The following is a 25,598-nucleotide window of genomic DNA, read 5'->3' on the forward strand; positions in this document are numbered from 1 at the left end:
GGCCTGTAGGAGCTCAGCATATGCAAACAGTTTTATTTTAAACACTACCATTAAATGAGCTGGAAGTACAGTATGTAGGCTTACAGGCTACCCCAGTCAGGATGAGTCATAGTTGCTAAAAACTTTACAAGACTGACTTTAGTGGTTTAGTAGGTGTAAAAAATTTAATAAAATGTTGTGCTGTATGACTGACTTTATTTTCACTCTCACGTTTCACTTTGCGACGTGCAAATATCTCCCAGTGTATTCAGGGTAAAATTGTCATCAACCGTCTACCAACATCATCAGTCACTTGTCAACAGAGTACAAGCTACGTGAGCATTTTTACTACGAAGTTAACATGAGTGGCAGTTTATATTAACATAAAAGTGGAGCGGCAAATCGCAAAGAAAAGGAAAAAAGACACCAAGTGTAGCGGTGGCGTACTCTCAAATGGCTGGGTTGAGTTTTTCCTACTGTTTCGAGTGGTCCGCAAACCATGGTTGCCAGCATAAGCTCGAAAAGCACAGGGTCAAAAGGGTCATGTACCCGCTCTGATTTGTTAGTTCTGCCACCGGTTATGGCGTCCGTACAGTGTGAAAATCCTCATGCATAAAAAGCACAATCGGAGTATATGCAGACTCATTTTGCAAATGTGCAGACTTTACGCATGTACAGAATCATTTTGCGCGTGTGCCCTCTCTGTGCGCACATGGACTCAATGATTGGTCACTTACTGTATGTCTCCAAGTTGGAGCCAATTTTAGGCAGAGGAAAGTGGGTCATTATGGCGCAAGGATTTGTGTGAAAATTAAGCATCCAATCAGCAAACAATCTGATAAATTGAGGAACAGACATAAATACAAATTAACAATTAAAATGTATGTCTGTTCCTCAACTTACCTCTTTTTCCTTTGACATGTGGATCCTCAGACAAATCTCCCCGTCATGATGACCTGCCTTACAGTGTCTTGTATTGGCTCTTACTAGAAAACAGTAGCCGTTTAAAGGCCTACTGAAATGAAATTTTTTTATTTAAACGGGGATAGCAGATCTATTCTATGTGTCATACTTGATCATTTCGCGATATTGCCATATTTTTGCTGAAAGGATTTAGAATAGAAAAACGACGATAAAGATAGCAACTTTTGGTATCTGACAAAAAAAAGCCTTGCCCCTACCGGAAGTAGCGTGACGTGGACAATTGAACATATCCGCAAAGCTCCCTATTGTTTGCAATGATGGCCGCCAGATCTGAGAGCGATTCTGACCGAGATAGCGACGATTTCTCCATTAATTTGAGCGAGGATGAAAGATTTGTGGATGAGGAAAGTGCAAGTGAAGGACTAGTGGGGAGTGGAAGCGATTCAGATAGGGAAGAAGCTGTGAGAGGGATAGAGCCATATCGCTTTGAACCCGACGCTGATGAAGACGGTCAGGAGGACGCTGCTGCTATTGATGCTGGAGGAGCACACGACATAGATCGCCTTGAGAATACAGAATGGTAATATGTTATTTATTTATAGACTAGTTTTAGTTTGTGGCCTAGTCTTGCACTGTTACTGTTAGTGTTACAACTTACACCCCAGGCCTATCTATACACTAAGTATCTATCATTGACACAATGTGTTACTGTTAGTGTTACAACTTACACCCCAGGCCTATCTATACACTAAGTATCTATCATTGACACAATGTGTTACTGTTAGTGTTACAACTTACACCCCAGGCCTATCTATACACTAAGTATCTATCATTGACACAATGTCAAACCTAATTAATTACCCATTATTTCTATGGGCCACAGCTCCATATACCGGCAATACTAAAAATATGCATGCAGATTAATAAGATCCACAACAAGACAATGATAATATTAATTATTCCACATGTTTGCAGATTGCAGGTGTCAATAATATGAATTGATTTACAAATATTATGAACATTTCTATTTCCAGGTGTACATGTCAAAACTGTGTGAACATGGAGACAGTGGCTGAGTGTGTCTGCTGTAGTGAAATAGAGGCAGTGACCAGAACGATGGAGGAGGAGGGGGTGAAGACGTGCATCATAGACCACCATGGCTTTCCATCTGTGTGTCTGGATGAATGGGTGCTGCAGACAGCGTATAACGCCTACAAACAGCAATATGGCATGCTGCAGCAACAGCAAAATGAGTGAGGCACTAATAAGTTTAAATAATTCTTTATTCTATCAACCTTTGGAAGATAAGTCAGAATGAGCACTTTCTTATCTTATTCTTATTCTGTGAAATGTACTGTGCTACAATGCACATGACATTATATATCATAGAAGTATTACATAGATGGACCGTAGATGTCAACAATATTTACAATTTACTGCAACAGTAAATGACAAATGAATAGAATGCATGACAATGTCTTTTGAATCTCAGAGAACAGTGAGTCACTGTGTATCCATGTCCGGATAATAACAGCTGCCATCATTTGCTACTTGCAGGCGGAGACGACACACAGCCTATCGACAGTTTGTCCGCTTCTGCTGGGGATATCTGGGAAAGGACATAAGGGTGGTACTACCAGCTTGTGTAGTACATAAGATTAGGACAACATTCCCATCGATGGACTACACGGGGTTCCAAGACGTGCAGTGACTGCAACAGAATCTACATGGCCACTGTACTTAATCAATAAAATCAATCAATCAATCAATCAGTCAATCAATCAATGTTTATTTATATAGCACTAAATCACAAATGTCTCAAAGGGCCGCACAAGCCACAACGACATCCTCGGTACAGAGCCCACACACGGGCAAGGAAAACTCACCCCAGTAGGACGTCGATGTGAATGACTATGAGAAACCTTGGAGAGGACCGCATATGTGGGTAACCCCCCCCCTCTAGGGGAGACCGAAAGCAATGGATGTCGAGTGGGTCTAACATATTAGTGAGGGTCCAGTGGAGCCAGCAGGAGGCCACCCCGAGCGGAGACGGGTCAGCAGCGCAGATGTCCCCAACCGATGCACAGGCGAGCGGTATACCCCGGGTCCCAACTCTGGACAGCCAGCACTTTATCCATGGTCACCGGAATAACCCCTCCACGTGGGGGGGGGGGGCAGAGGAGAAAAGAAAAGAAACGGCAGATCAACTGGTCTAAAAAGGGGGTCTATTTAAAGGCTAGAGTATACAAATGAGTTTTAAGATGGGACTTAAATGCTTCTACTGAGGTAGCATCTCTAACTGTTACCGGGAGGGCATTTCACACTTACCGAAGCGACTCCTGTGCTTGGCGATGGCTTCCTCCTTGTCTGGCTTCTCCAGTTCATCGCAGAGGAAGGGAGGCACATCCACAGTGACGCTGAGTGGTGTTCTCTCGTCAGGGGTCTGTCTGCAGCCAGCAACAACCTCCCTGATCAAGTCATCTACGTAGCCTGCAAAATACAATTGTACATGTTCCTGCTCACAACATAATATACTCATGGAGAGTGAAACTTGACAGTATTATTATCATGATACAAAGTGTCAAGTGTTTACATGTTTTGTGTCCTCTACACTTACGGTATGTTGGCTCTGTCGCGATTTTCTTGACCACATGGCCCCCTGCTTTATACTTCGGGTAGCGTACTGCATAGCGCTCAGCACCCGCTTGTGTAGTGGCTATAGGGCGGCTCGAATTTTCGTTCCAGTGCAGCCCAGCAAGCAGGTTCCTAGGTGTGGTAACAGAATAATGTAATAATTAGTACTAAAGTATGGCACACACTAGTGACACTTAGATTAGTGTGGAAACATACCTGCACAGCATTCCGATGTATGAGAAGACATACATTTTCGGTGCGAACTGTATAAGATAAAAGACACTTTATTCAGTCATGCGTCCATACAATGTGTGTGTAAATTTATAAATTGTTTGTAAATTTGAATACAAATGTTTGTGTATTAAACTGTTAATAGTCAGCTATTAAAGCTTGATCTCCTGCAGTAATGAAGCTGTTTTGTTTTCAATGTTAACACCACGCCAGAATTGTTTGCAATCTTTCTCACCAAGATGCCAGCCACTATGTTGGACCTCCAACATTCTCTTGCTTACACTGACTGTATCAAGGCTTCATTTAGTATGCTCTAGTATTTTGCTCCCTGGCCACCAAAGTCCTAGTGGCAGGTGGTAACCACCGACACCACCTACAGGCGATCAGTCTAATTCTCACCTGTATGATAAGGCTATGGAACGCCTCCACCTTGGAAGTCTGGTGTTCACCCGACAGCATGGCGATATCTTTTAGCAGGGACTTGTTGTTGACCACCTCCTCCAGTTTCACTGCTGAGCGTGAACCTAAACATAAATTTAAAATAGAACAACGTTTCTACAAAAATGTTCCAGTCAACTTAAACTGGTTATTTACTTACAAGTTTATCTGAATTTTTTGACTTTCAAAAGATGTGCAGGAAAATACTGCTAGTCCCTCACTGCTTTAGGGCAACTTATTTGCCTACTCACTTTGTTTGAGCCATTTCTTTTGCCGTTGCAGTTGTCCATGAGTACAAATTGGGAAGAGGTCGCCATGGTCCTTGTGGATGTTCTGAATGTGTCGCTCCACAGACTTCCACTTGGCAACCAGAAGTTCCCCCTCTCCAGGCGGTGTAGACACTGCTGCCCAGTAGAGGTGGTTGATTATACTTTGCACCCAGGGCTTCAGGTCTTCACAGTCCTTATGCTTGGCGATGGCCTTCAGTTTCTTTCCGATGGCTACAAACAGAAAAAAACAGAAATTTGTGGATTAAATACAATATCGCATTCATCTGATCACTGATATGTACACACTACTTCACAACTTGTCATGCATACAAATAATCCAACTAACATTTTGCAACATGCCAGATGTCATAGCAGTGCCGTGTATTGGGCATGTTTTCACGAATCCATTTAGCGATCTGTCTGTGTCGGTCTGTCACCAGCACCCCGACATCCAGGTCCCAGCTGATCAGCAGTTCCACCATCCTCTTCAGTCCTTCCATCTCCATATGGTAGCTGCCAAGACATTCGTTGCTCTGAAATATATATAACAGAAAAGGAATGAGCAAAGAAAAAAATGAAAAAGGGGCTTAGTATACATTGAAATGGTTAATGTTATTAGACAAATTTACTAGGATAATTCTGGAAAATCCCTTATCTGCTTATTGTGTTACTAGTGTTTTAGTGAGATTATATGGTCGTACCTGTACAACCTGAAGGTCGAGAACCACATTGGCCACAAGCTCCATTGTGGTGTAGGTACCGAACTTGGCGCTGTGTCCCGGACTGTCTGCTCGCCCATCACCACCAAGGACGAGGGGTCGGCCTTCCACCTGCAGCATGGTGAGGTGCGTCCGTTGCTGTTCCTCCCACACCTTTTTGATGGCTGGCTGCAGGATGAGCTCCTGGTGGTTGAAAAATGTCCTCTTCACATACGTGACCACTCCGATGCTGTTCAGCACTTGCAACACCTTGCCAGAAGATGCCCCAGCGAAGAGGATGCCAGCAGACAGCAGGATGTTGCCCGCGGCATAAGGGCCAATGTTTGGCTGGCTGCTCCAACTACTCCTCTGGTCACATGATGCACATTGAAGAGTCATGGTCAGCTGTGTACCGTTCGAATCCCAAGAAGGGCTTATGTCCTGGCTGCCACAGACTGGACAGTGACACCACTTGACGAGACTCTGGAGGCACGACTCAAAGATGATGTACTTCGGTTCCTTGTGGCAGCCCTCTTCACGCATCTGGTGAGTACATGGGCGATCTGGCGACCCGTCAGATTGACACGGATCCGATGTCGTTGACTCACTCGGCACATAGCTGTCATCGGAAGAACCACCAACAAAAGGCGCAGTGGGACTTGATGCTGGTCCTTCATCAAACCATGCAGGAGGTGGTCGTAGCTTGGCTTGCATTCCAGACACACCTGGAGCTGCTATGTTAGTCTGCATCTCGGGGCTGTCAGATGGAGCTGCTACACTTGACAATGGGACTTCACTAACCCTGGCCGGCCGAGCTCTAACCCTCTCGAGGATCTCTGGGGTCACCTGGTGTCCTAGCAATAAAATCAAGCACAAGTTGTTTTATATAATCTGTTAAAATTAAACTAGAATCACATAATAATTATTGTCTTTGAATCACCTAATTTATCTGTCTACTCTACTCTGCACAGGCAGCGTGCAATGTGTACTGTGATGTGCAGAATCATGTTCGTCACCGAAATAGACATACCCTTTGATCTATGATGTATTTTCCCTGTTTGGGTGCTCTTGCTACTGGTCATTGCTGTTGGTGCTGTCCCAATCGGTACCCAGTCCGTCTGGCATCCTTGTTCTCTTGTATTTCCCTGGAAATGGAGAAACAGCTACATGTAATATGGATACCTCATTTACATTAATTATGAATACTTTTGGATTGGGCTTGAACTGTAATCCATTTGAACATTGATTAGGAAAACAAATCGAACCTGATCTTGATCGCCCTCCTCATCAGGCAAATCTAGTGCCATTGCCATTGGTTCATCCACCGCATCCGCCACTGATGCCGTAGTCGTACTGTCCATGATCTGATCTATTGTCTGTAAATGTACAAATGTACAATACTTTATATTATTGTCTATTGTAATCTATTGACAGTATTGACACTAGTGACAGTAATGTCAGTAAATGTACGATACTTTATACTGCAGAAGAACTTGACTAGAACTTGAAGCAATAATTATATGTAGACTATTTTATTGTTAATTTATTTCATTGTTCATGGAGTAGTCCAGTGGTTCTCAAATGGGGGTACGCATACCCTTGGGGATACTTGAAGGTATGCCAAGGGGTACGAGAGATTTTTTTTAAATATTATAAAAATAGCAACAATTCAAAAATCCTTTATAAATATATTTATTGAATAATACTTCAACAAAATAAATGTTTAGAATTAAGTTCATGAATCCAGATGGATCTCTATTACAATCCCCAAAGAGGGCACTTTAAGTTGATGATTACTTCTATGTGTACAAAATATTATTTATAATTGAATCACTTGTTTATTTTTCAACAAGTTTTTAGTTATTTTTATATCTTTTTTTCCAAATAGTTCAAGAAAGACCACTACAAATTAGCAATATCTTGCACTGTTATACAATTTAATAAATCAGAAACTGATGACATAGTGCTGTATTTTTTTTCTTTTTTTCAACCAAAAATGCTTTGCTCTGATTAGGGGGTACTTGAATTAAAAAAATGTTCACAGGGGAAAATCACTGAAAAAAGGTTGAGAACCACTGGAGTAGTCTATGACTGTGTGTGTTAGTTTTGGTTGATTGATTGAGACTTTTATTAGTAGGTTGCACAGTGAAGTACATATTCCGTACAATTGACCACTAAATGGTAACACCCCAATAAGTTTTTCAACTTGTTTAAGTCGGGGTCCACTTAAATTGATTCATGATACAGATATATACTATCATATATATACTATCATCATAATACAGTCATCACACAAGATAATCACATTGAATTATTTACATTATTTACAATCCGGGGTGTGGAGGTGGGGGGGTTTCAACAATTGAGAACAAAGAAATGGATATTGGAACAGTGTAGTCTGACTATGAAAACTGGATATCAAGATTCTTACCCTCTTCCTTTCCCTTTTGGCAAATGCAGACCTCATGTGCCCAGTCTGTCCGCTTGTGGAGGGGGTCGGGTGCTCCGGACTTGTCCGTGGTCTATCGAAAATAGTTGGCTTCGCACCTTTCTTCAGCACGAGTCGACGAGTGCTGATTCCCATTTCTGCCATTCGCAAGGGACCCTCTTCGAAACATGATCTTTCGAAATGTTCGCTGCATAATACACTGTACTTCGTATGTGTCGTCCAATCCAACCGTGTTCGCTTGACTTCTTTGTTCCATAGTAAAGCTTGGCCGCCATCTTTTGGGAAAAGAAACAATGAAACACCGGTTGTGTTTTGGTTTGTGTTGCTACATCCAGCAGCAACACACCGCTTCCCTACAACTCTCTTTTTTGCAGTCTCCATTGTTAATTGAACAAATTTCCAAAAGATTCACCAACACAGATGTCCTGAATACTGTGGAAATTAGCGATTAAAACAGAGCTGTTTAAATTGGGAGGGACCTATTCCAAGATGACGCGTTCAACTGCCTTCGTCACGCGCATACGTCATCATACCGCGACGTTTCAGCCGGATATTTCCCGGGAAATTTTAAATGTCACTTTATAAGTTAACCCGGCCGTATTGGCATGTGTTGCAATGTTAAGATTTCATCATTGATATATAAACTATCAGACTGCGTGGTCGGTAGTAGTGGGTTTCAGTAGGCCTTTAAAGTGACCATTCAGAAAGGAGGAGAGTTGCTGGGCAGTGTATTCAATGCCCGCCTTTAAGTGCCAAAAGAATGGAATGTCGTAGAGAAAGACACATCGGGTGCACAAAAAGAAGCTGCACAAGTGCAAAAAATTGCCACGCGTGCAAAATGAGTTCTCACACGCAAAATGACTCTGCGAGTGTGTTTTATTACAAGCGAGAATTTTGGCTCTGTTCAAACGCTATAAATAGTGAACTATAGGCCTATCCATTTCGACCATTGTTTTAGGTGATGAAAATAGTCCAAGTGTCTATCCCCAGCACTCAACACTAACTGAACCCCGCCGAGCGTACCCTGTTGACTCTCTGTGTGTGTGTTTGTAATATGCACATATATGAAAGTGCGTGTGTGTGTGTGTGTGTGTGTGTGTGTGCGTGTGTGTTGTGAAGGGGAGCGAGAATGTGTGAGTTATTTGTCCTGCTGTGTGCTTGGCAGTGCCCTCAACTGAGCCATCCAGAGTGTGTTTCATCATCATCTGCCATGACAAAGATGTCTAATGACACACACATTCACCTATATGCACAAAAACACACACAGTCCCATCTGTGCCATGGTATACTGGTGCTTGGGGACACTACAGGGGGAAAGAAAAGGGAAATGACCCCACGTTTCTGCACCACGTGTCTACCTTTCCCACCAACGCTTAATTCTTCTTAGTCATTTTTTCTTTTTCGACTCTGCTGTTTGGAGGTTAATAATATGGCTTTTTGGAAGATTTCAAATGTGGCGCAGCACCAAATTAGAGACATCTACCTCCTGCAGATGCCTATGTTTTGACAACATAATCCAATATGTATAAAGAATAAATTAATTGCATATTAGGATATTTCCTCTGTATGACCTTAAAATAATGTGTATTTGTTACTCTCACCTGAAATGTGTGTATGTGTATGTCCCTTCTCAGCATCACCACAGCAAACCAGTGCATCATCGACAACGTGGCCCCCGCAACACTGGACCCTGTAGCCATCCTGAAGGCTCCCACTGCAGCACAGCTGGCCACCTTTGGTAGAGTATGGCACACCTCCACAGCAGCTGTCCCCCTGCCCCACTGAGACTCGGCCCTGCGAGTGATCGGGGCAGCAGTACTCATCTACAAACACAAGGTCAGAAAGGGAATGCCGGAAAGTCAAAGTACAAAAAAACCCTCCTGAAAACTCACCGGTTTTGACTTGAACATAGTATGCTCCACAGCACTGGTGGTCTGGAAGAGATGGCAACAGTTTGCCATTGCAGCAGACTGGACTGAAGGAATTACTGAAGCTCAGATAATTTCCGTCACAACAGTAATGATGTGGCATTTTACTATGCAGTATTTCATTGCAGCAAACCTGGTTAAAACATTGGAAAATAAAGCATTAACAACTCCCGACACAACAACAAGATCACTCATTAGCAGTGAGGACAACTTCTTGAAAAAAGCAGTGAAAAAAAATAAAATAAAAAATAAAAATAAAAAAATAACTCAAAAAGTTAACATATGTTCATGACCTGCACATTAAGTGTTGTCGTCGGATGCAGCAGGTGATCTAATATAAATGCAATGTAGGACAATTTGAAGGACATTGGCTAATAATGGTCAACTTTCCCATCCATTACCTGGATAGATAGATAACCTACATTTAAATATGTGTTTAAAGGAGAACTTGAATTGAAGGTTCTTGCTAAATACTGAGTACTCATTTTGTTAAGGATAAGTGGTCACAATTTATGTCCACATTTATAAGTATACGGTAATAAAGTAAAGAAAACCATTAAGAAAAATGCAAAAGCATAGAAAGCATACGCACCTGCTCATTAGGGTGGAAACACGACATCCCGCACACACTATAAGTAGCTGGACACTGCAGGTAGGAGCACCTGAACTTTTTGCCGCCTGCATCTTTACCCACAGGGGGCATGAGCCCTGCTGATCTTGAGCCACATGTCTCCAAGGACTGTCTTAGGACTTCGTAGCCCACCATGATTCCACTTGGTCTTCCTGGAGGGGACCAGTCTAATTTCACAACCCTGATAGATAAGATGACATAAACGGGGATATGGACAATGAGGTGTGGGTGTACTTCAAACCAAAGTCTGATCTACTTACAAAAACACAACAAATATCACCTTGGACTCAGTACTTGTACAAGCGGTGATGCCATGTCAGCAGGTATGTCCTCCACAGTAGTTGTTTGAGTGATATTACTCCGAACACATGCATACACAGTGCACACCTCCACCTGAAAAACATATCACTTTAACACACTTTTTATGTATGGTCAGAGAGATGTCTTATGTATAAGTGTCTGTACCTGTATGTTGTAAACAGTAAAAGGCAGCAAGTTGCCCAGAAGATAAGACCAAGAGCTGCTGTCCACACTGCCATGGAGGTGGCCATCAACAAAAACTTGGTAAGCAGTAATGGCTCCGTTGGCTCGTAGAGGAGGAGACCAGAGCACACGGACGGTGCTGCTGTTAACTGGAACTACTTCTGGGGCCGACATCCCTTCTGGCTCTGAGGATCGGTGCACAGACACAACACATCAAAAAGTTGCAAGACGCAATTATCATCACACATGCCGCATGTAATAAAGACATGGACGAAGGACCAATGTCAAGACAATGCACAATCCTAATGCCACACTGGTTTGACCACAGCCCCTTAAAAACTTTTACACAAAATTCACACCACCAGAACTTCAGAATGCCCTAAAATGGCTCTAAGTTTCAGATTGGTCAGGCCATGCTTGCTAAACTTAAAAAAATGTAAATCTACTGAGTGCTGTAATCTGTCAAAATATCTAATCCTCCCTCATTTATGATAGTCTGAATTGTTTAGGGTTCAGTCAGCCCAAAGATATTAAAGAAAATTGACAGACTTAAAACAATTCTATAAGAAAAGGAAACTCCAGTAATTTTGTGGCTTTAAGTGTGTGACAGTAGCATTGGCACATCTAATGCTGAGTAAGTCATCTCAAGGTAAACCAGCTGCAACATTTCATTTATTGCAACAGGAGGACATTAACAGTTCAATACAATAGATTGTGGGTAATGATAAGATGGTTGGTGGGTTGGGGCTGCATTAGTTCAAATATATTTGGCCAATGAAGTGAGTGTGTATGGTGTTTTATGGCTGTAATACAATGAAATCACCTCAAAGGTACTGAATTATGTTAAACGATCCATGCTTTGCCTTTAACACCAAATGGTTTTTTAATGTTCTTAATGCACTTTTTAGTTGACTGCTCAGATTCGAGATAGAAATAATAAATAAAATAATAATGGTAATTTTAGGTGGCATGGCCAGAATGGGATTTATTTAACAGGATCTTATTTATTGTGGATGTATATGGCAGTCGTTACTGCATCATTGAGAGTGGTTTCCAACATTTCCTTGTTTGGCTACACAAGAGAGTCAACATATTAAAAAAAACAGCTTTCAGTTGTATTCCACTTCTCACTACAACTACAAAGATGCACATAATGAGATGGCCAGTGAATGAGTTTATTGATTGTGTTATTTTTATATTTATGAACTCTGACCTGGATAGAAAGCCTAAATAGTAATAGCATTTTTGTAATAGCGTTCATCAGACATGTAAGCGCCCATGATAGCTGTCTGGCTCTGTCTGTAGTTTGTGTGTGTTGCCGACAAGCTTTTTTACAACACCTTAAATCTGCCTGGCATGCACACTCTGAATTGATTTCATGCCTCACTACATGTATTTAACATCTCCTGAGAAGTGCCGAGACACAGTGAAATGCACATTAACACAGACACTTAGCAAAAGTGTATTGAATTTACACACTCAACACCATATTGCCACTCACATTAGCACGTGTAAACAATACAACTAACACATACACACATGCACACAGCCAAATTAATTAACAATTCCAAAAAGCTTTTCAGCCATTTTTATTATCAATGAGCAGGCTTTAATTCACATACCTGCGTCCTTGGTGGTAATGTTAACGATTGACTTAGTTGTATTATGTGCTCCATTAGACACGTGTAATGACAATGTGTAGGTGGTCATGGGCCAGAGGTCAGTCACTACTGTTGAGAGGCTTTCTGAAGGAAAAGCTAAGTTCAGTCTTGAGTTGGCAGAGACGACTGCAAGGTAGTATGACTCTACTTCGCCCTGCAGGTCATGCAAAGCTGAGGAAGAAGAGAAAGCAGGGTTGTCATGATGTAAGATTCTATCATTATCAGTTTTATTTGAGATCAGCCTTAAGTTATTACAATTCACATTTCATTAGGCCGACCTGCAGAAAATAACAATGCTTTAACAGTTGTGCAAAAAGTGTGCCTTACAAACAAACTGAAATGCATTATCTTAGATGACAGCAATGTTAACCACGAGGCGTTTAATTGTTTATGATACTGCATAAAAAAGAAATGCAAAAAAGCACTCAGGTTCCAGTAATAAAGTAGGCTCCATCTAGGGCTGGGCGATATGGCCTTTTATTAATATCTCAATATTTTTAGGCCATGTCACGATACACGATATATATCTCGATATGTTGCCTTAGCCTTGAATTAACACTTGATGCATATAATCACATAAGTATGAACATTCTTGTTCATACTTCATTAATATATGCTCATTTTAAACTTTCATGCAGAGAGGGAACTCACAACTAAGTCAATTTACCAAAACTGTATTTATTAAACAGTTATTAAGCAGTGGCAATAACATTCATGTAATTTCCAAAACACAAAGTGCAAGATTATCAGAGACATTTTAAAACAAGCTATAAGTGCACTTTTGTGCATGATGTCACTAAGATGACATATCAAAACAACACTAAATCAAAGTGCACTTTTTGTACAGAACGCCACTACAATAGTTAAAAACATATAAAGTGCACTTTTGTGCATGATGTCACACAAGATATTTCAATAACTGTCAAATAAAAATGAGCTGCATTATAGGAAATCAAATAGTGTATGTCCTTCGCTTTGTAGTAGGTTACTACGGATGTTAACTTCTTCTGTTGTTGATTTTTTTTTCCATACGGTGTTGATCTGGAAATAGTTGCTTCGGCATTTTGTTGATGTGGCACCGGCCGCAGATGTTGACATGCGGAGTTTCAAGCACTCTTCATTCTCGAGCGGGTGACTTTTCAAATGATGCTACATTAGTAGTGCTACTACTTTTTGTAGCAACGCTTTTGCCGCATAATTGTTCAACATATTCCCGCTTGAAGCCAAACCACCGCCAGACGATGGATCCCGTGCTGTTTTTCTTGGGAATTAATTCTTCCTCCTTCATTTGTTACCAGATTCGCGCCTTCTCTCTCTCGTATTACCACTCGCACCGCACCGCTAGCACAACAGCTAATGTTACCATGCCGCTACCTCTCTGCTCCGCGAGGGCGTGTGACGTTGCACGCGTGACAGTATGTGACGTATATAAGAAGGTATGCTTGTTTTACCTCTCTGTGAGAAGCAGAGACAAGAAAGAGTGAGAAACGCATGCAGTGTAATGCCCGCAGCTAAAAGCAACTGTGTGAGAACATATATTCGAATATCACGATATAGTAATTTTCTATATCGCACAGAGACAAACCCGCGATCTCGAGTATATTAGATATATCGCCCAGCCCTAGCTCCATCCATCCATTTTCTTCTGCTTATTCGAGGGTGGGTTACGGAGGAAGCAGCCTCAGCAGAGAAGCCCAGACTTCCCCCTCCCAAATGACAGAGCTTGTCACCTTATCTCAAAGAGAGAGGCCCGCCACCCAACGAAGGAAACCCATTTTGGCCGCTTGTACTCTTGATCTTGTCCTTTCAGTCATGACCCAAAGCTCATGACCATAGCAGAGGTTTGGAACGTAGATCGACTGGTAAATTGACAGTTTTGTCTTGCGGCTCAGCTCCTTCTTTACCACAACGGATCGATACAGGGTCTGCATCACTGCATACGCAGCACCAATCCGCCTGTCGATCTCACAATCCACTCTTACCTCACTTGTAAACAAGACATCAAGTATTTGTAAACAAGTACTTCAATGCCTTTACCTGGAGTAGGATCTCGTCCCCAACTCGGAGATGGCACTCCACCCTTTTCTGAGCGAGAACCATGGACTCAGACTTTAATGTGGTGATTCTCATCCCAGTCACTTTACACTCAGTAAGAGTTGAGGAGCATGACCAGATGAAGCCAGCATGACCACATCATCTGCAAAAAGCAACATCCTAATTCTGCAGCCATCAAAGCGGATCCCCTCAACCGACTGCGCCTAGAAATTCTGTCCATGAAAGAACAGAACTCCTCCCATGTCCGAGCCGCACACTGCTTAGCATGTCGCCCAACTGATATTGCGCCCAACCATTATGCCCCTCTCATGAGTGTTGAACCCATTGGAGAGGAGACCCACGTTGCCTCTTCAGGCTGTGTCTGGCCGGGCCCTACCAGGCGCTCACTATCGAGACCCAACTCCAGGCTTGGCTCCAGGGGGGGAGTTTTGGTGAAGAAAATCTCCGTCCATGATTTTGTATTAACATAAGTGTCTTCAAGCTGATTTTTCTTTGGTTCCTAACCTAGGATCTGTTTGTCTTACCACTCTTACCAGAGCCAACACAACACAGCTCTGAGGATCATTGGGGCATGCAAACTTTCCTACCACAATAAGGTGGCAGTTCAGAGAGAGGGCTGCAATAAAACATTAAATCATGACAAAATAATGCAATCGAAGTCAGGAGTGGCCTTACAAGGTGGTGTCCAGTTGGCATGAACAGCTGTGTGATTGACAGCGTGAGCAAACAGTGATGGAGGATGGAGAGGAATCCCAGCCATTGTGACCGCTGTGATGATTTCTCCTGCAGAAAAGCCCACATCATTGTGGACCACTAACTGATACTGGTAGTGGGTGAATCTGTTGAAACAATAGCAGTAATAACTTTAATTATAATGTATATTAGCTTACTAAATTACTCAATGAGAGGAGAAATATAAAGCTGGTTAATACATTACAGCCTGTAACAGCAATCTACAGGCACAACACAAGGACTGTTTCTATGTAAGTCTATTATTGAGGAGAAGAATGGGGTTTACAGGAGAAGACGTAATTTTAGTTCTTAAGACAGCAAACTAATTGTCTTTGATTGAACAGTGCCTCTGCTGTTTGCAGACAAGTAGCAATTTTTTAAATGTTTTATTTAATCAACAATCAATCACACACAGACTTCCTAACGACCAATTAATTAACTATTATGCATATCCCTGTTTCACATATTGTGAATGATTTCTTTCAACACTTATTTAGAGCTCTATTAAACATCAGTAAAACAACCAACATGATTAAATGTGCTGACTGGTTAAAAAGTACAATATACCATTTGACAAGTTAAAGTAAAAAGGTACACCTGGAGTGGTTTCAGGAGCAAAGAGGGTTTTTCAAAAAATACCAGCTTCCACCAAGTGCCAAACTGAGATTAGGGAGGAAGCTGTGTAAAAAACAATTTAATTCTTGGAATATTTGCTTAATGTATCTTTGAGCAGTATTAAAAAGATCGGCATCAGCAGCAACTCGCCGATTGGCTCTGCACACATGGCTGGCTGCGGCGCCAGGGTTTGTTCAATAGCTCATTTCAGTAATCTCACCTGCTTAGGCCTTTATCTTGGTAGAACAATTTGGTGCCGGAGTAAACATGGAGCCAGCGATGGAGATCTTCAGAAGGGTTAGCGAATGGGGCTGTTACTATGGGGACCGGGGTGACGGCCAGCGGCTGGTGGGTTTTACGTCGCAGCAACTCATATCTAAAGGGGAATTTTGAATAAAAGAACCACACATACAGAATATGGGTGTTTAAAAATGTGGTACTTGTGCAGCTTTGTGTTCACGTTTGAGCGCACAGACACCACCTAAATGACTATACACTGATGGAAGCAGATCAGAATCACATCCATATTTAAGTGTTACTTCTTTCTAAACTCCTATAGTCATATTTTCATCAGCTAATGTCTCGTGTGGTACAAAGTGCTTGCATTCGAGTGTCCTTGAGTAGAGTCAGAGCGCTGTTTATTCTCTTTGTTGAGACTGCCATTACATTCCTAAGATAAGGAGCACAGCTAGACTGGGGAAACAGCAGGTGGGGAGGGGGACAGAGGGAAGATCACGGGACGTCCGGGGGTTTGAGGGGAGACCGAGCTAGACCGATCTGGACCGGGCTAGGGAACGCTTGGGTGCTGGGTTGGTCTCAGGTTTGTCCTCTAAGCTTTGAGAATAAACTACAAAATACCAACTATTGCCTGGAGATTGAATATAAACATCAGCGTATTGCCATAAAAAGAATCTGGGAGAGACTAGCAATTTGAATTCCCCATTGGAGGAATGCTGGTCAACGCAACAATTTGGGGGCTCGTCCGGGATGGCACGCTGTTGATTGATGACTTCTTGCAATCTTCTGGACAAACTCAATTGGCCAATTCAAGGTAAGCAGAACCTTTCTTTTTAGATAAAATCTGCGTTAGGAGTCTGTCCTGAAGTCTGTAAGTCAAACACTGTTTTGTAATCCCAGACATAGAGTGGTGATTTTGATAGATTGATTGCATTTTTGCCCTGTCCGCCATTTTACATAATAGTTGTACATAGTGGTCAACTCATGTCATTGTGTCTTGAATCTTTCATCTGTGCCTGATAAAGTTCTTGGTTAAAGTCCGTCCGTATATTAAATTCGCAAGGTTAAAGTCCTTCTGAAGAATACGGTAAAGTTCTTTGTTAAAGTCCGTTCGTATTTTTAATTCTGAGGTTGGAGTCCTTATTAATAATACAATAAAGTTGTTGGTTAAAGTCCGTTCGTATTTTTAATTCTGAGGTTGGAGTCCTTATTAATAATACAATAAAGTTGTTGGTTAAAGTCCGTTCGTATTTTTAATTCTGAGGTTGGAGTCCTTATTAATAATACGATAAAGATTACCGTGACGGGCTGCTTCACTGACGAGTAAGCAAATAGTCGGGTGTGGTTCGCCCTGGGGATTTGGTCACCCCTAATAGAGTTCAAGGTTAAAGTCCTTATGAAAAATATGAGAAATACATTCTCGGGTTACGGATTGGGCATGAGAAACACAATGACCACAGGGTTTGACATGAACAAGTGTGACAGATAGAAATGTGATGGCGGTCGGGGAGGAATGTGATGAATCATTACTGTTTGATGATCAATTTAATGTACGGTTGTCGACAATGGAATTAGCAGGTACAGTTTAAAAAGAAAAAAAAGATAACGTTCCTTGAAAGGGTTAAGAGGGAGTTTACAATATTCGAAAAGTCGTGAACTCAAACATCTGGTAAAATAAGGAAATAAAAAATAAAATAAAATAAAATAAAAAAGTAACTGGAAGTTTTATGGTAGGCGAAACGCAGAGAGAGTGCTCGTGTGTGTGTGTGCTGCTGAGTGTGTGAGTGTGTGTGCGGGAGTGCTTACGCGTGCGTGTGTGTGTGTGTGCTGCTGTGTGTGTGTGTGTGTGTGTGTGTGGGTGTGTGTGTGTGTCAAACGACCCGCCCAGACTTTGACTAGGACACCGCCCCCTACTCCAGTGACAAGAAAAGGAGGTATTAATGCGCCCCCTCTAAGATTAATCCTGCCTCCGAAAATTAACCCCTTGTACACGTCTGACCATTTTCTCCGGCAGACATTTTTGACACATGACATTAACACTTTGGACATACTACAATATAAGTCTCTTGCCGATGCATACATGCAAGCCATTGTTGACCTTGCTTTCCCACCTGTACCTCCGGGAGGGAACCTTTGGCCAAACACTTTGGACAAAGTTAACCCTGATATACACGGTGCCAAAAACAACATATGGCAGGGACATTTTATTCATCCCATGCACAATAGGGCTAATGACAGAGCAACAAGGAAGCAACTACTTAAATTACAGATCGCCGAAGATAAAAAGTTAAAAGAACCAAAAGGTCAAAAATCAGATAGGGTATATTCAGCTGTGGGTGACCTTGCTTTTGAGTTCCAACAGGTGGAGGAAAGAATCCTCAACAGACGTGAGACCAGACGTTTGGACTCGGGTGGTGGACAACACAATAATTCAAAGCCAGTCCGGGGTGGAAACTGTTACATCTGCGACCTGCCGGGTCACTGGCAACGTGAATGTCCTAACTCCTCTGAACGAGACAGGCCCTGGTTTGCAGCCAGAACATCATACCGGCGTGGCAAAGCACGCCCACCGCAGAAGCCCCAGCAGGAGATACAGACTGGCCCCCTGCTGGACATGAGTGTCAACGGACAATGTTATCAGTTTGTGATTGACACTGGCGCCACCCATTCGAGTCTGAATGCAGAGGTTCCAAAGAAACTGTGTGCTTCCTCTTTAAAGGTCGAAGGCTTCGCTGGGGTCACAAGAAGGTTGCCTGTCACCAAACCACTTCCGGTTCAGATTGCTGGACACACACTAAAGCACCCCTTCGTGATTGACCTGCACACACCCTGCCTAATTGGTAATGACCTCCTTTACAGACTGTACCCTGACATTCAATATCGCACAGAAGGAACCTTCCTGGTGTTACCTGACGGCTCAACCACCAAGCTGCGACACCACTACCAAGGCTCCTCCATGAGCTCATACCACAGCCTGAAACAACAGGAATGGCTGACATCCAACTGCTCGAACAGTGAAAACCCTGACTGACTGAGATGCTTCCGTGTGTTCTGCCACCCGACTCGCCATATGTTATGATTATTTATATACTGTATGTTGGAACTCAAGGTGTGGCTGCTCATGTTGACCTATCTTTGCAACAGCTAGCATGGTATAAGATGGACACAATAGTGTCCCACATTGTTCCCTTGCTCTCTGTCTCGCCTACAAAACCAAAGAACTTAGGTCCAATGATAAGACACGGCGTAGCTGCCAAACATTACACCGACACCCAAATATCACATTTTCAATTGTTTAGGTTTAGCCCATGGTTATGTTAAACACATAACTATGGGCTGCACTTTAGACACCTGTAGGCTATGAGGAGCTAGCAGCTACACAACAGCTGAGCTAAAACGACACATTACACATTTAAGCATATCAAATAATTATAGTTGCTCATTACATACACAAAGTTGCCATGGCAGAAGTCTGATAGAAAATATTCAGTAACAAACGTGTCCGCATCATTACAAATTTCTACAACATGAGCTTGACTTAATGAATTATTGGTGCCACCAGGTGTGGTAAAAATTCAAAATACTATTGCTAAAGCATCCGCCATAAGGGTAGTATTTTTCTAGTATTGGTGACAATATAAATATAAGCATATTTTGTTACTTTCACCATATTGAATAAATTACATAAAAGATAGGGTTTAGTTGAGTTTGAGTTATTTGTGATATTGCTAAGGGGTCCCCTACCCTAACACCACCCCCCAGTGGACCATAGAGGCTAAAGAGACAATCATTGACCTCAAACATGACCTGTCCTCCGCTACTTGACTATTAGCTGACCTTTTTCTTAGATGTTTCTGAAAGTGATAGTATGACTAACACAGTCCTTTTTTCAGAAACAGAAGGGGGTGAGTGAGGGTGGATACAGACTCCTTGGAACTAAATCGACAATCATCCGACTCTGACACATTCCATAGTTTTAACGTTTTTACCGTGGGTAAGAAGTTATAACTAATTTTAATGTGAAAATAACGATTTTACACATCGATAGTAGTTTAGTAGATCAAATTTAGAATATGGAGGAGGTGAGGGTGAACCATGTATAGACTTTGATTTCACTGATATGATCAATACGGTACAAGGGAAAAGGTACGTACTGACTTGTGTTGACAATCACAGTGGTTGGCCGGAAGCAACAACAACCTCAAAAGAGGATGCAATATCACTAATTAAATGACTTGTGAATGACCTAGTACCCCGACATGGTTTCCCCAAAAAGATTAGGTCAGACAACGGCAACCATTTAAAAAAATACTCACTTAGCCTTGGTCGAAAAGGCTTTCGGACTAGAACACAGGTTTGGGGTACCATCCTGAGTCCCAAGGCAAGGTTGAAAGGATGGACCAGAACATAAAAAACTAATTGGCTAAAATCTGTGCACAGACCAAATTTAATTGGATTGACATGTTGCAATTAGCGTTAATGATCATTCGAAGGTCCGTGAATAAAACTGTTTTACCGCCCTTTGAGTTTTTCACCCTATGAGCTGCATACAGGTCAGCCATTCACAGGACCAGCAGCCCCCCCCATGGAAGGAGGACTCAGCGTAAAACCAAAATGGTATTTTACACAAAAAATTGCAGAATTTGTGTGCCAGTTCTTCTGTACAGATTCCCTTCTGCCCGCTGAGAGGGTCAAGATCAAGGTCATCAAACGCAAGTGGACGGAGCTCAGGTGGACTGGTCCCTTCAAGGTCGTGGAACGGAGGTCCCACGCCCTTCGACTGGCTGGTGGAGGGGACACCTGGTACCACCTCTCCCTCTGCACTACAGCTGAAGAACCTGACAGATCACCAGGGGATGTCATTGCTGACATCGCCACAACATCTGCCCCTCAGCCCAGGAGACGAGAGAGATTTTCTACGTACATTACTCTTTTCAACTTCTATATTGTATATCCTTGTGTGAGACCAATCCAGTATGCTAAATGTTTCTTAGTTTTTCTTGCTTGGTTGCAGCATAACTATCTGTGTCGTTACATTAAGTGAAAAGTTTGATGTTTATCCCCGTTTTGTTACCTAAATTACTCTGATATTGATGGACGAAAGGCAGGATGTTACACCCGGTAGTGTTCCCTGACGGACTGGTGCTTGGGCGTGTTCTACTGTCTTTGTGTCTCAGTTCATCCTTCCTGACGACAGTGACTGACAAGTGTCTAAGAACATACAGCGGACTTTAAATAGACTGGGTCAAAGGGGATAGCAAGACTTATTTTTGACCTGTGCAGTGTGATTAATTACGGGGGACACAATAGATATTACCGTGGAAATAACCTCTATATTTGTTACGACTCAACCCTGAACCATTGGTGTCGGATGCAGACAACATACTCTGGTAAGTTGTGCCCATCGTCCCTTTTATGTTGTTTTGGGGCTTGACCTGACTGATACAGACGCTAAAGGAATTATTAAAATTAATGTCCTTGAGAGGGCGTTAACTACCTCTACACCCTCTGTAGCACCTAAAGTACCACCCCACCTCGGTGGTGTTTCAAAGGCTCACATCTGTGCGTGCTAATGACATCACCACCGAAGGCCTGGTAACTTTGACCTTTGACCTTAGGAGCGGGTGCAGACAACCTGTGGCTCAGGTGGATGCCAAAACCTGGGTGACTGTGTTGCTTCTTCCGCTGGACGTCCCTTTTCCCACACTTACCCCGCCCCTTTTAAGTTGACTGACATGTGTACCCTTCTGTTGACAATGCCACCCGACTTCTTCCCTTTGTGGCCCAAAAGCTGAATTACACGCGTTTTCAAATTACAGGACCCTCTTCGTCCCCCAACAAATTGGGTGACATCAACCGTTACTGGTGCACCACACTGATAGATGGCTCTAGGATAGGCCCTTGGGCACGAGCTTACTTATTCTGGTGTTGTGGGAAGCACAGATTGTACATTAGAATCCCGACGTCAGCTGTTGGGCTTTGTGCTATGGTTAGACTGGTGACCCCTCTCACCAAATTAACACCCCTTGGAACTCCTGTTTCAGCGGCCTCTCTAACTCCCCGCCGCCGTTGAGACTAACCAACCTGACTCGTGACGCCGTTGAGGGACTTGCTGAACAACTTGCCCCGACCTCCCTCAGGGCCGTTCAGATCCGCATAGCCCTTGACCGCATCCTAGCCAAGGAAGAAGGAGTGTGTGCAATGTTTGGTGACCAATGCTGTACCTTCATTCCTAACAACTCTGCCCCCGATGGCTCAGTTCAGAGGGCCTTAAAGGGCCTCCTGGCCCTGTCTAGGGACACATTAGGCAGGTGGACTGACCTAATTAAGTCTGTCTTGGTCTCCATTAAGAGTTTTTTTGGCCATCATAGCCTCATGCGGTTGCTTTATCGCCCCTTGGGCTAAGTGTCACTAAAGGGGGTCTAGCAAAGTGGTAACCTTAAGACTTTCGAGAATTGTTGGTTTACTTCCCTGACCATGACGACATTGACGTGGACTCCCTCCATCTATCTCCCATGTAAATAAGCTGTTGTTTTATTGCTAGCTTGCTTAAAGAAAAAAAACAGCACCTACTTTAATGTGGGGCGTGCTTTATAAGTTTTGTACAAGTATTAAAGATCTTATTAGAAGATCTTAAAGGGGGATTGATGGAAGCAGATCAGAATCATATCCATATTTAAGTGTTACTTCTTTCTAAACTCCTATAGTCATATTTTCATCAGCTAATTTCTCGTGTGGTACGAAGTGCTTGCATTCGAGTGTCCTTGAGTAGAGTCAGAGCGCTGTTTATTCTCTTTGTTGAGACTGCCATTACATTCCTAAGATAAGGAGCACAGTTAGACTGGGGAAACAGCAGGTGGGGAGGGGGACAGAGGGAAGATCACGGGACGTCCGGGGGTTTGAGGGGAGACCGAGCTAGACCGATCTGGACCGGGCTAGGGAACGCTTGGGTGCTGGGTTGGTCTCAGGTTTGTCCTCTAAGCTTTGAGAATAAACTACAAAATACCAACTATTGCCTGGAGATTGAATATAAACATCAGCGTATTGCCATAAAAAGAATCTGGGAGAGACTAGCAATTTGAATTCCCCATTGGAGGAATGCTGGTCAACGCAACAACACACACACAATAAAACTTTCACACAATTTTCGGCATCCTTTTCAGAGTCCTTATCGCTAATTTCCTCCTCTTCTGCCTGTGTTTCATGTTCTCTATTTGCTTACGTTCGATGCATCCCACCTCTCCCTCCCCTTGTTGCATATTTCTGCAGGGTTTGTGTTTTCCTCTCCCCACAGTGATGCTAATTTCTGCTGTAATCAGAAAAGAAGGGCTTAATGCCACCTTTTAACCACCCCACTTAGACAAACACGCTGAGCTGAGCTGTGCAGAACACCGAGATGTGCTCATGCATTTTAATTGCCAGTAACTAACAACAGACATTTATATAAAAAACTTGTTGCCGGTCAAAAGAGAAAAGGTAGAGCATGGAAAAATTCATATGGTAAAAGGTCAATTATCTGTGGCTCAAATTACTTAAAAGTGACAGAAATCATACTATACCCATCATATGCCACATGGGGTATCAGAATCATAATCAGCTTCTTTGGCCAAGTATGTTTGACTCAAACAAGATACATTTTGCATCACTGGTCTCTGTGCTTACCTAATGTTAGGTCCATTGGGCTTGCTTGGAGGTTGCCAAGAGACAACAAGGAAGGACTCACTGACGGCCACCACTGACAGGGCAGGTAGGCCTTGGGGGCTTGTGGCTAATGTTGTAGCGGCAGTAGGCAGACTTTTTGTGCATCCGCCAACATATCCACTTCCCTTGGAGCACACCAGAACGGTGACGCTGTAATTTGTGTATGGAATCAAGTCCGTCACCCTGACAGAAAGATCAGATTTGTTGCCACCATTGTGGAAGATGCGGGGTTGTGGGAGACGGAGCTCGTAACCCTGGATCTCCCCATTGGGAATCAAAGGTGGAGACCATGTAATCTGAAACAGAATGGTAGAACTGTGAACTTGGTATTGTACGTTTAAAAAGCACAGCTTACATAAATATAAATAATTCTTGTTAAATGCTCACATATGACAATACACAGTGATTATATACAGTATTTTACAACACCATAGTAAATTATTTGGGACGTCACCAAATTTTGTGGTAGTTCAGATCAGTTGGCAGGGCCATGTCTTTCAACATTTATTGCGTGAGTGCACACATTTCAGAAAAATCTGACGGCACATCAAGAAGCGTGCCATGACTTATTCTGTTGTATGCATGGCAACATGGGGATACACAAGTTAGATATGTACCTTCTGCTGTTCTCTGGATGAGCGTTTAATTGTGCTGCCTGTCACTATCCATCACTGGCATGGACAGATGAACAAATATACATTTGTAGTAAATTCTTAACAATAACAATATTAAGAACAATTAACTCCACAAATGTTTTTTGCTTTTTCTTTGACTTTTTTGATGTCCTCACAGAAGGATGCAAGATGATTATTGTAGAACAGAAAAATGGAATGCGCAACGTAGCAACAGCAGTGTTTGAGTTGAGTAAAGATTTAATAGTTTTTACGTTTTATCCAAAACAATAATTTTTACACTTGTATAACCTTTAAGAATGTTAAATGTTACTTTAAGCAGGCTAATTAAGGTTTTATAATGGAAACAGTCTGACTCTAGCATACATTATTTTAATTTCAATAATGTCCTATAGGGAAATTCCAAAATTTAAGAAATCTGAGGTTTGGCTGAATTATCAGAGTTGCTGACAACAACAGAAAGCTTTTAGATGATTGAACTACAGGAAGTCATGGCACACTATGTGTGTACGTGTGTGTGAAGTCTCTTCATCAGAGTGTGGACAAGGATATGTTGCTGGAGTCCTACAAAGTGTTGTCATGAGGGTGGCATCCCAGTGTGCGCGTGTCATCACATGCAACTGCAATCAAATCTCTCGTGGGAGATAACCTGACTTTGACTTGAGCAGACGATTCTTTTCATCACATTTAAAAAAGGACACACACACACACACACACACACACACACATACACACACACACACACACACACACAGATGCCATGCTAAAATAATGAAAGGCGGCCGGTAATGGAATTGCCACATGCAAAAACAAAAGCTTGCAGTTGCCGAGCGTTGCATCTGATTTGGAAGCTGTTCATGTTGTCAGCATTTTAGGGACAAGGATGAAGGTAAGTGGCAAATACAACTGTTAAAACACACACACTCATCTGCATGTTAAATGTATTTTGAGTACATACAATGCACATCACTCCTTGCATGTTTTTCTGATTCATTCAAATACAAACAGCAACATGCGCAAGTATGATTGTGGGCGCTCACACACCTATGCACACAAACTGTCATGTACAAAAAGGCATCCGTTCAGAGAGGCTTGAGACTTATGAGTGTAGGTGATTAGGTGGTCAAATGTTGATGAGAATATTATGAATGAATGTCAGGAATAATTATTTCTCATGCAACCTTGATACATATTTAACAAGTGACACTGGGAGGTGATACAGGGTACACACACACACAAAAACACACACATGGAGCTGCATTTGGAGAGGGTCATGCTGAGTTAGGTAGCTCATTTCCCAA

At 42.5% G+C, this 25,598-nt stretch overlaps 3 protein-coding genes across 9 annotated transcripts in view; 1 reads left to right on the forward strand and 2 right to left on the reverse strand.

The window, feature by feature from the left end:
- Positions 1-25,598, reverse strand: part of ush2a (Usher syndrome 2A (autosomal recessive, mild)) — a 395,330-nt gene that overhangs the window by 151,062 nt on the left and 218,670 nt on the right. For 6 of the 7 annotated variants that reach the window (XR_009821723.1, XM_062025662.1, XM_062025681.1 and 3 more), the window contains exons 54-62: positions 23,627-23,961; positions 15,948-16,103; positions 15,056-15,219; positions 12,287-12,496; positions 10,647-10,849; positions 10,462-10,574; positions 10,143-10,362; positions 9,515-9,683; positions 9,224-9,445 (exon numbers count right to left, since the gene is read on the reverse strand). Coding sequence is in view for 6 of the 7 variants with exons in the window: in XM_062025662.1 (XP_061881646.1) it covers positions 9,224-9,445; positions 9,515-9,683; positions 10,143-10,362; positions 10,462-10,574; positions 10,647-10,849; positions 12,287-12,496; positions 15,056-15,219; positions 15,948-16,103; positions 23,627-23,961 (1,792 nt within the window). In the remaining variant the exon portion in view is untranslated. The remainder of the gene's footprint in view (positions 1-9,223; positions 9,446-9,514; positions 9,684-10,142; positions 10,363-10,461; positions 10,575-10,646; positions 10,850-12,286; positions 12,497-15,055; positions 15,220-15,947; positions 16,104-23,626; positions 23,962-25,598) is intronic. The other variant, XM_062025687.1, reaches the window with a different exon arrangement.
- On the forward strand, positions 1,053-3,523 carry LOC133632907 (uncharacterized). Its single transcript, XM_062025725.1, has 3 exons — positions 1,053-1,483; positions 1,938-2,156; positions 2,461-3,523. The coding sequence occupies exons 1-3, from the start codon at positions 1,218-1,220 to the stop codon at positions 2,612-2,614; spliced, it is 639 nt and encodes a 212-aa protein (XP_061881709.1). The 5' UTR covers positions 1,053-1,217; the 3' UTR covers positions 2,615-3,523.
- On the reverse strand, positions 2,676-8,013 carry LOC133632898 (uncharacterized). Its single transcript, XM_062025713.1, has 10 exons — positions 7,605-8,013; positions 6,439-6,549; positions 6,204-6,318; positions 5,177-6,027; positions 4,822-5,008; positions 4,458-4,706; positions 4,168-4,292; positions 3,754-3,800; positions 3,521-3,669; positions 2,676-3,393 (listed from the first exon to the last, which is right to left on the reverse strand). Exons 1-10 carry the CDS (start codon positions 8,001-8,003, stop codon positions 3,206-3,208), a joined length of 2,421 nt encoding a protein of 806 aa, XP_061881697.1. The 5' UTR covers positions 8,004-8,013; the 3' UTR covers positions 2,676-3,205.

Source organism: Entelurus aequoreus, linkage group LG02 (genome assembly GCF_033978785.1).
Source record: "Entelurus aequoreus isolate RoL-2023_Sb linkage group LG02, RoL_Eaeq_v1.1, whole genome shotgun sequence".
In the NCBI taxonomy this organism is placed as follows: Eukaryota; Metazoa; Chordata; class Actinopteri; order Syngnathiformes; family Syngnathidae; genus Entelurus; species Entelurus aequoreus.

Coding starts and splice junctions, on each gene's coding strand:
- LOC133632907 (XM_062025725.1), top strand. CDS start 1,218: ATGATGGCCGCCAGATCTGAGAGCGATTCTGACCGAGATAGCGACGAT. Junction 1,484..1,937: donor CGCCTTGAGAATACAGAATG/GTAATATGTTAT, acceptor TTCTATTTCCAG/GTGTACATGTCAAAACTGTG. Junction 2,157..2,460: donor CTGCAGCAACAGCAAAATGA/GTGAGGCACTAA, acceptor TGCTACTTGCAG/GCGGAGACGACACACAGCCT.
- LOC133632898 (XM_062025713.1), bottom strand. CDS start 8,003: ATGGAGACTGCAAAAAAGAGAGTTGTAGGGAAGCGGTGTGTTGCTGCT. Junction 3,670..3,753: donor TACATCGGAATGCTGTGCAG/GTATGTTTCCAC, acceptor TACCACACCTAG/GAACCTGCTTGCTGGGCTGC. Junction 3,394..3,520: donor CGCGACAGAGCCAACATACC/GTAAGTGTAGAG, acceptor TGTATTTTGCAG/GCTACGTAGATGACTTGATC.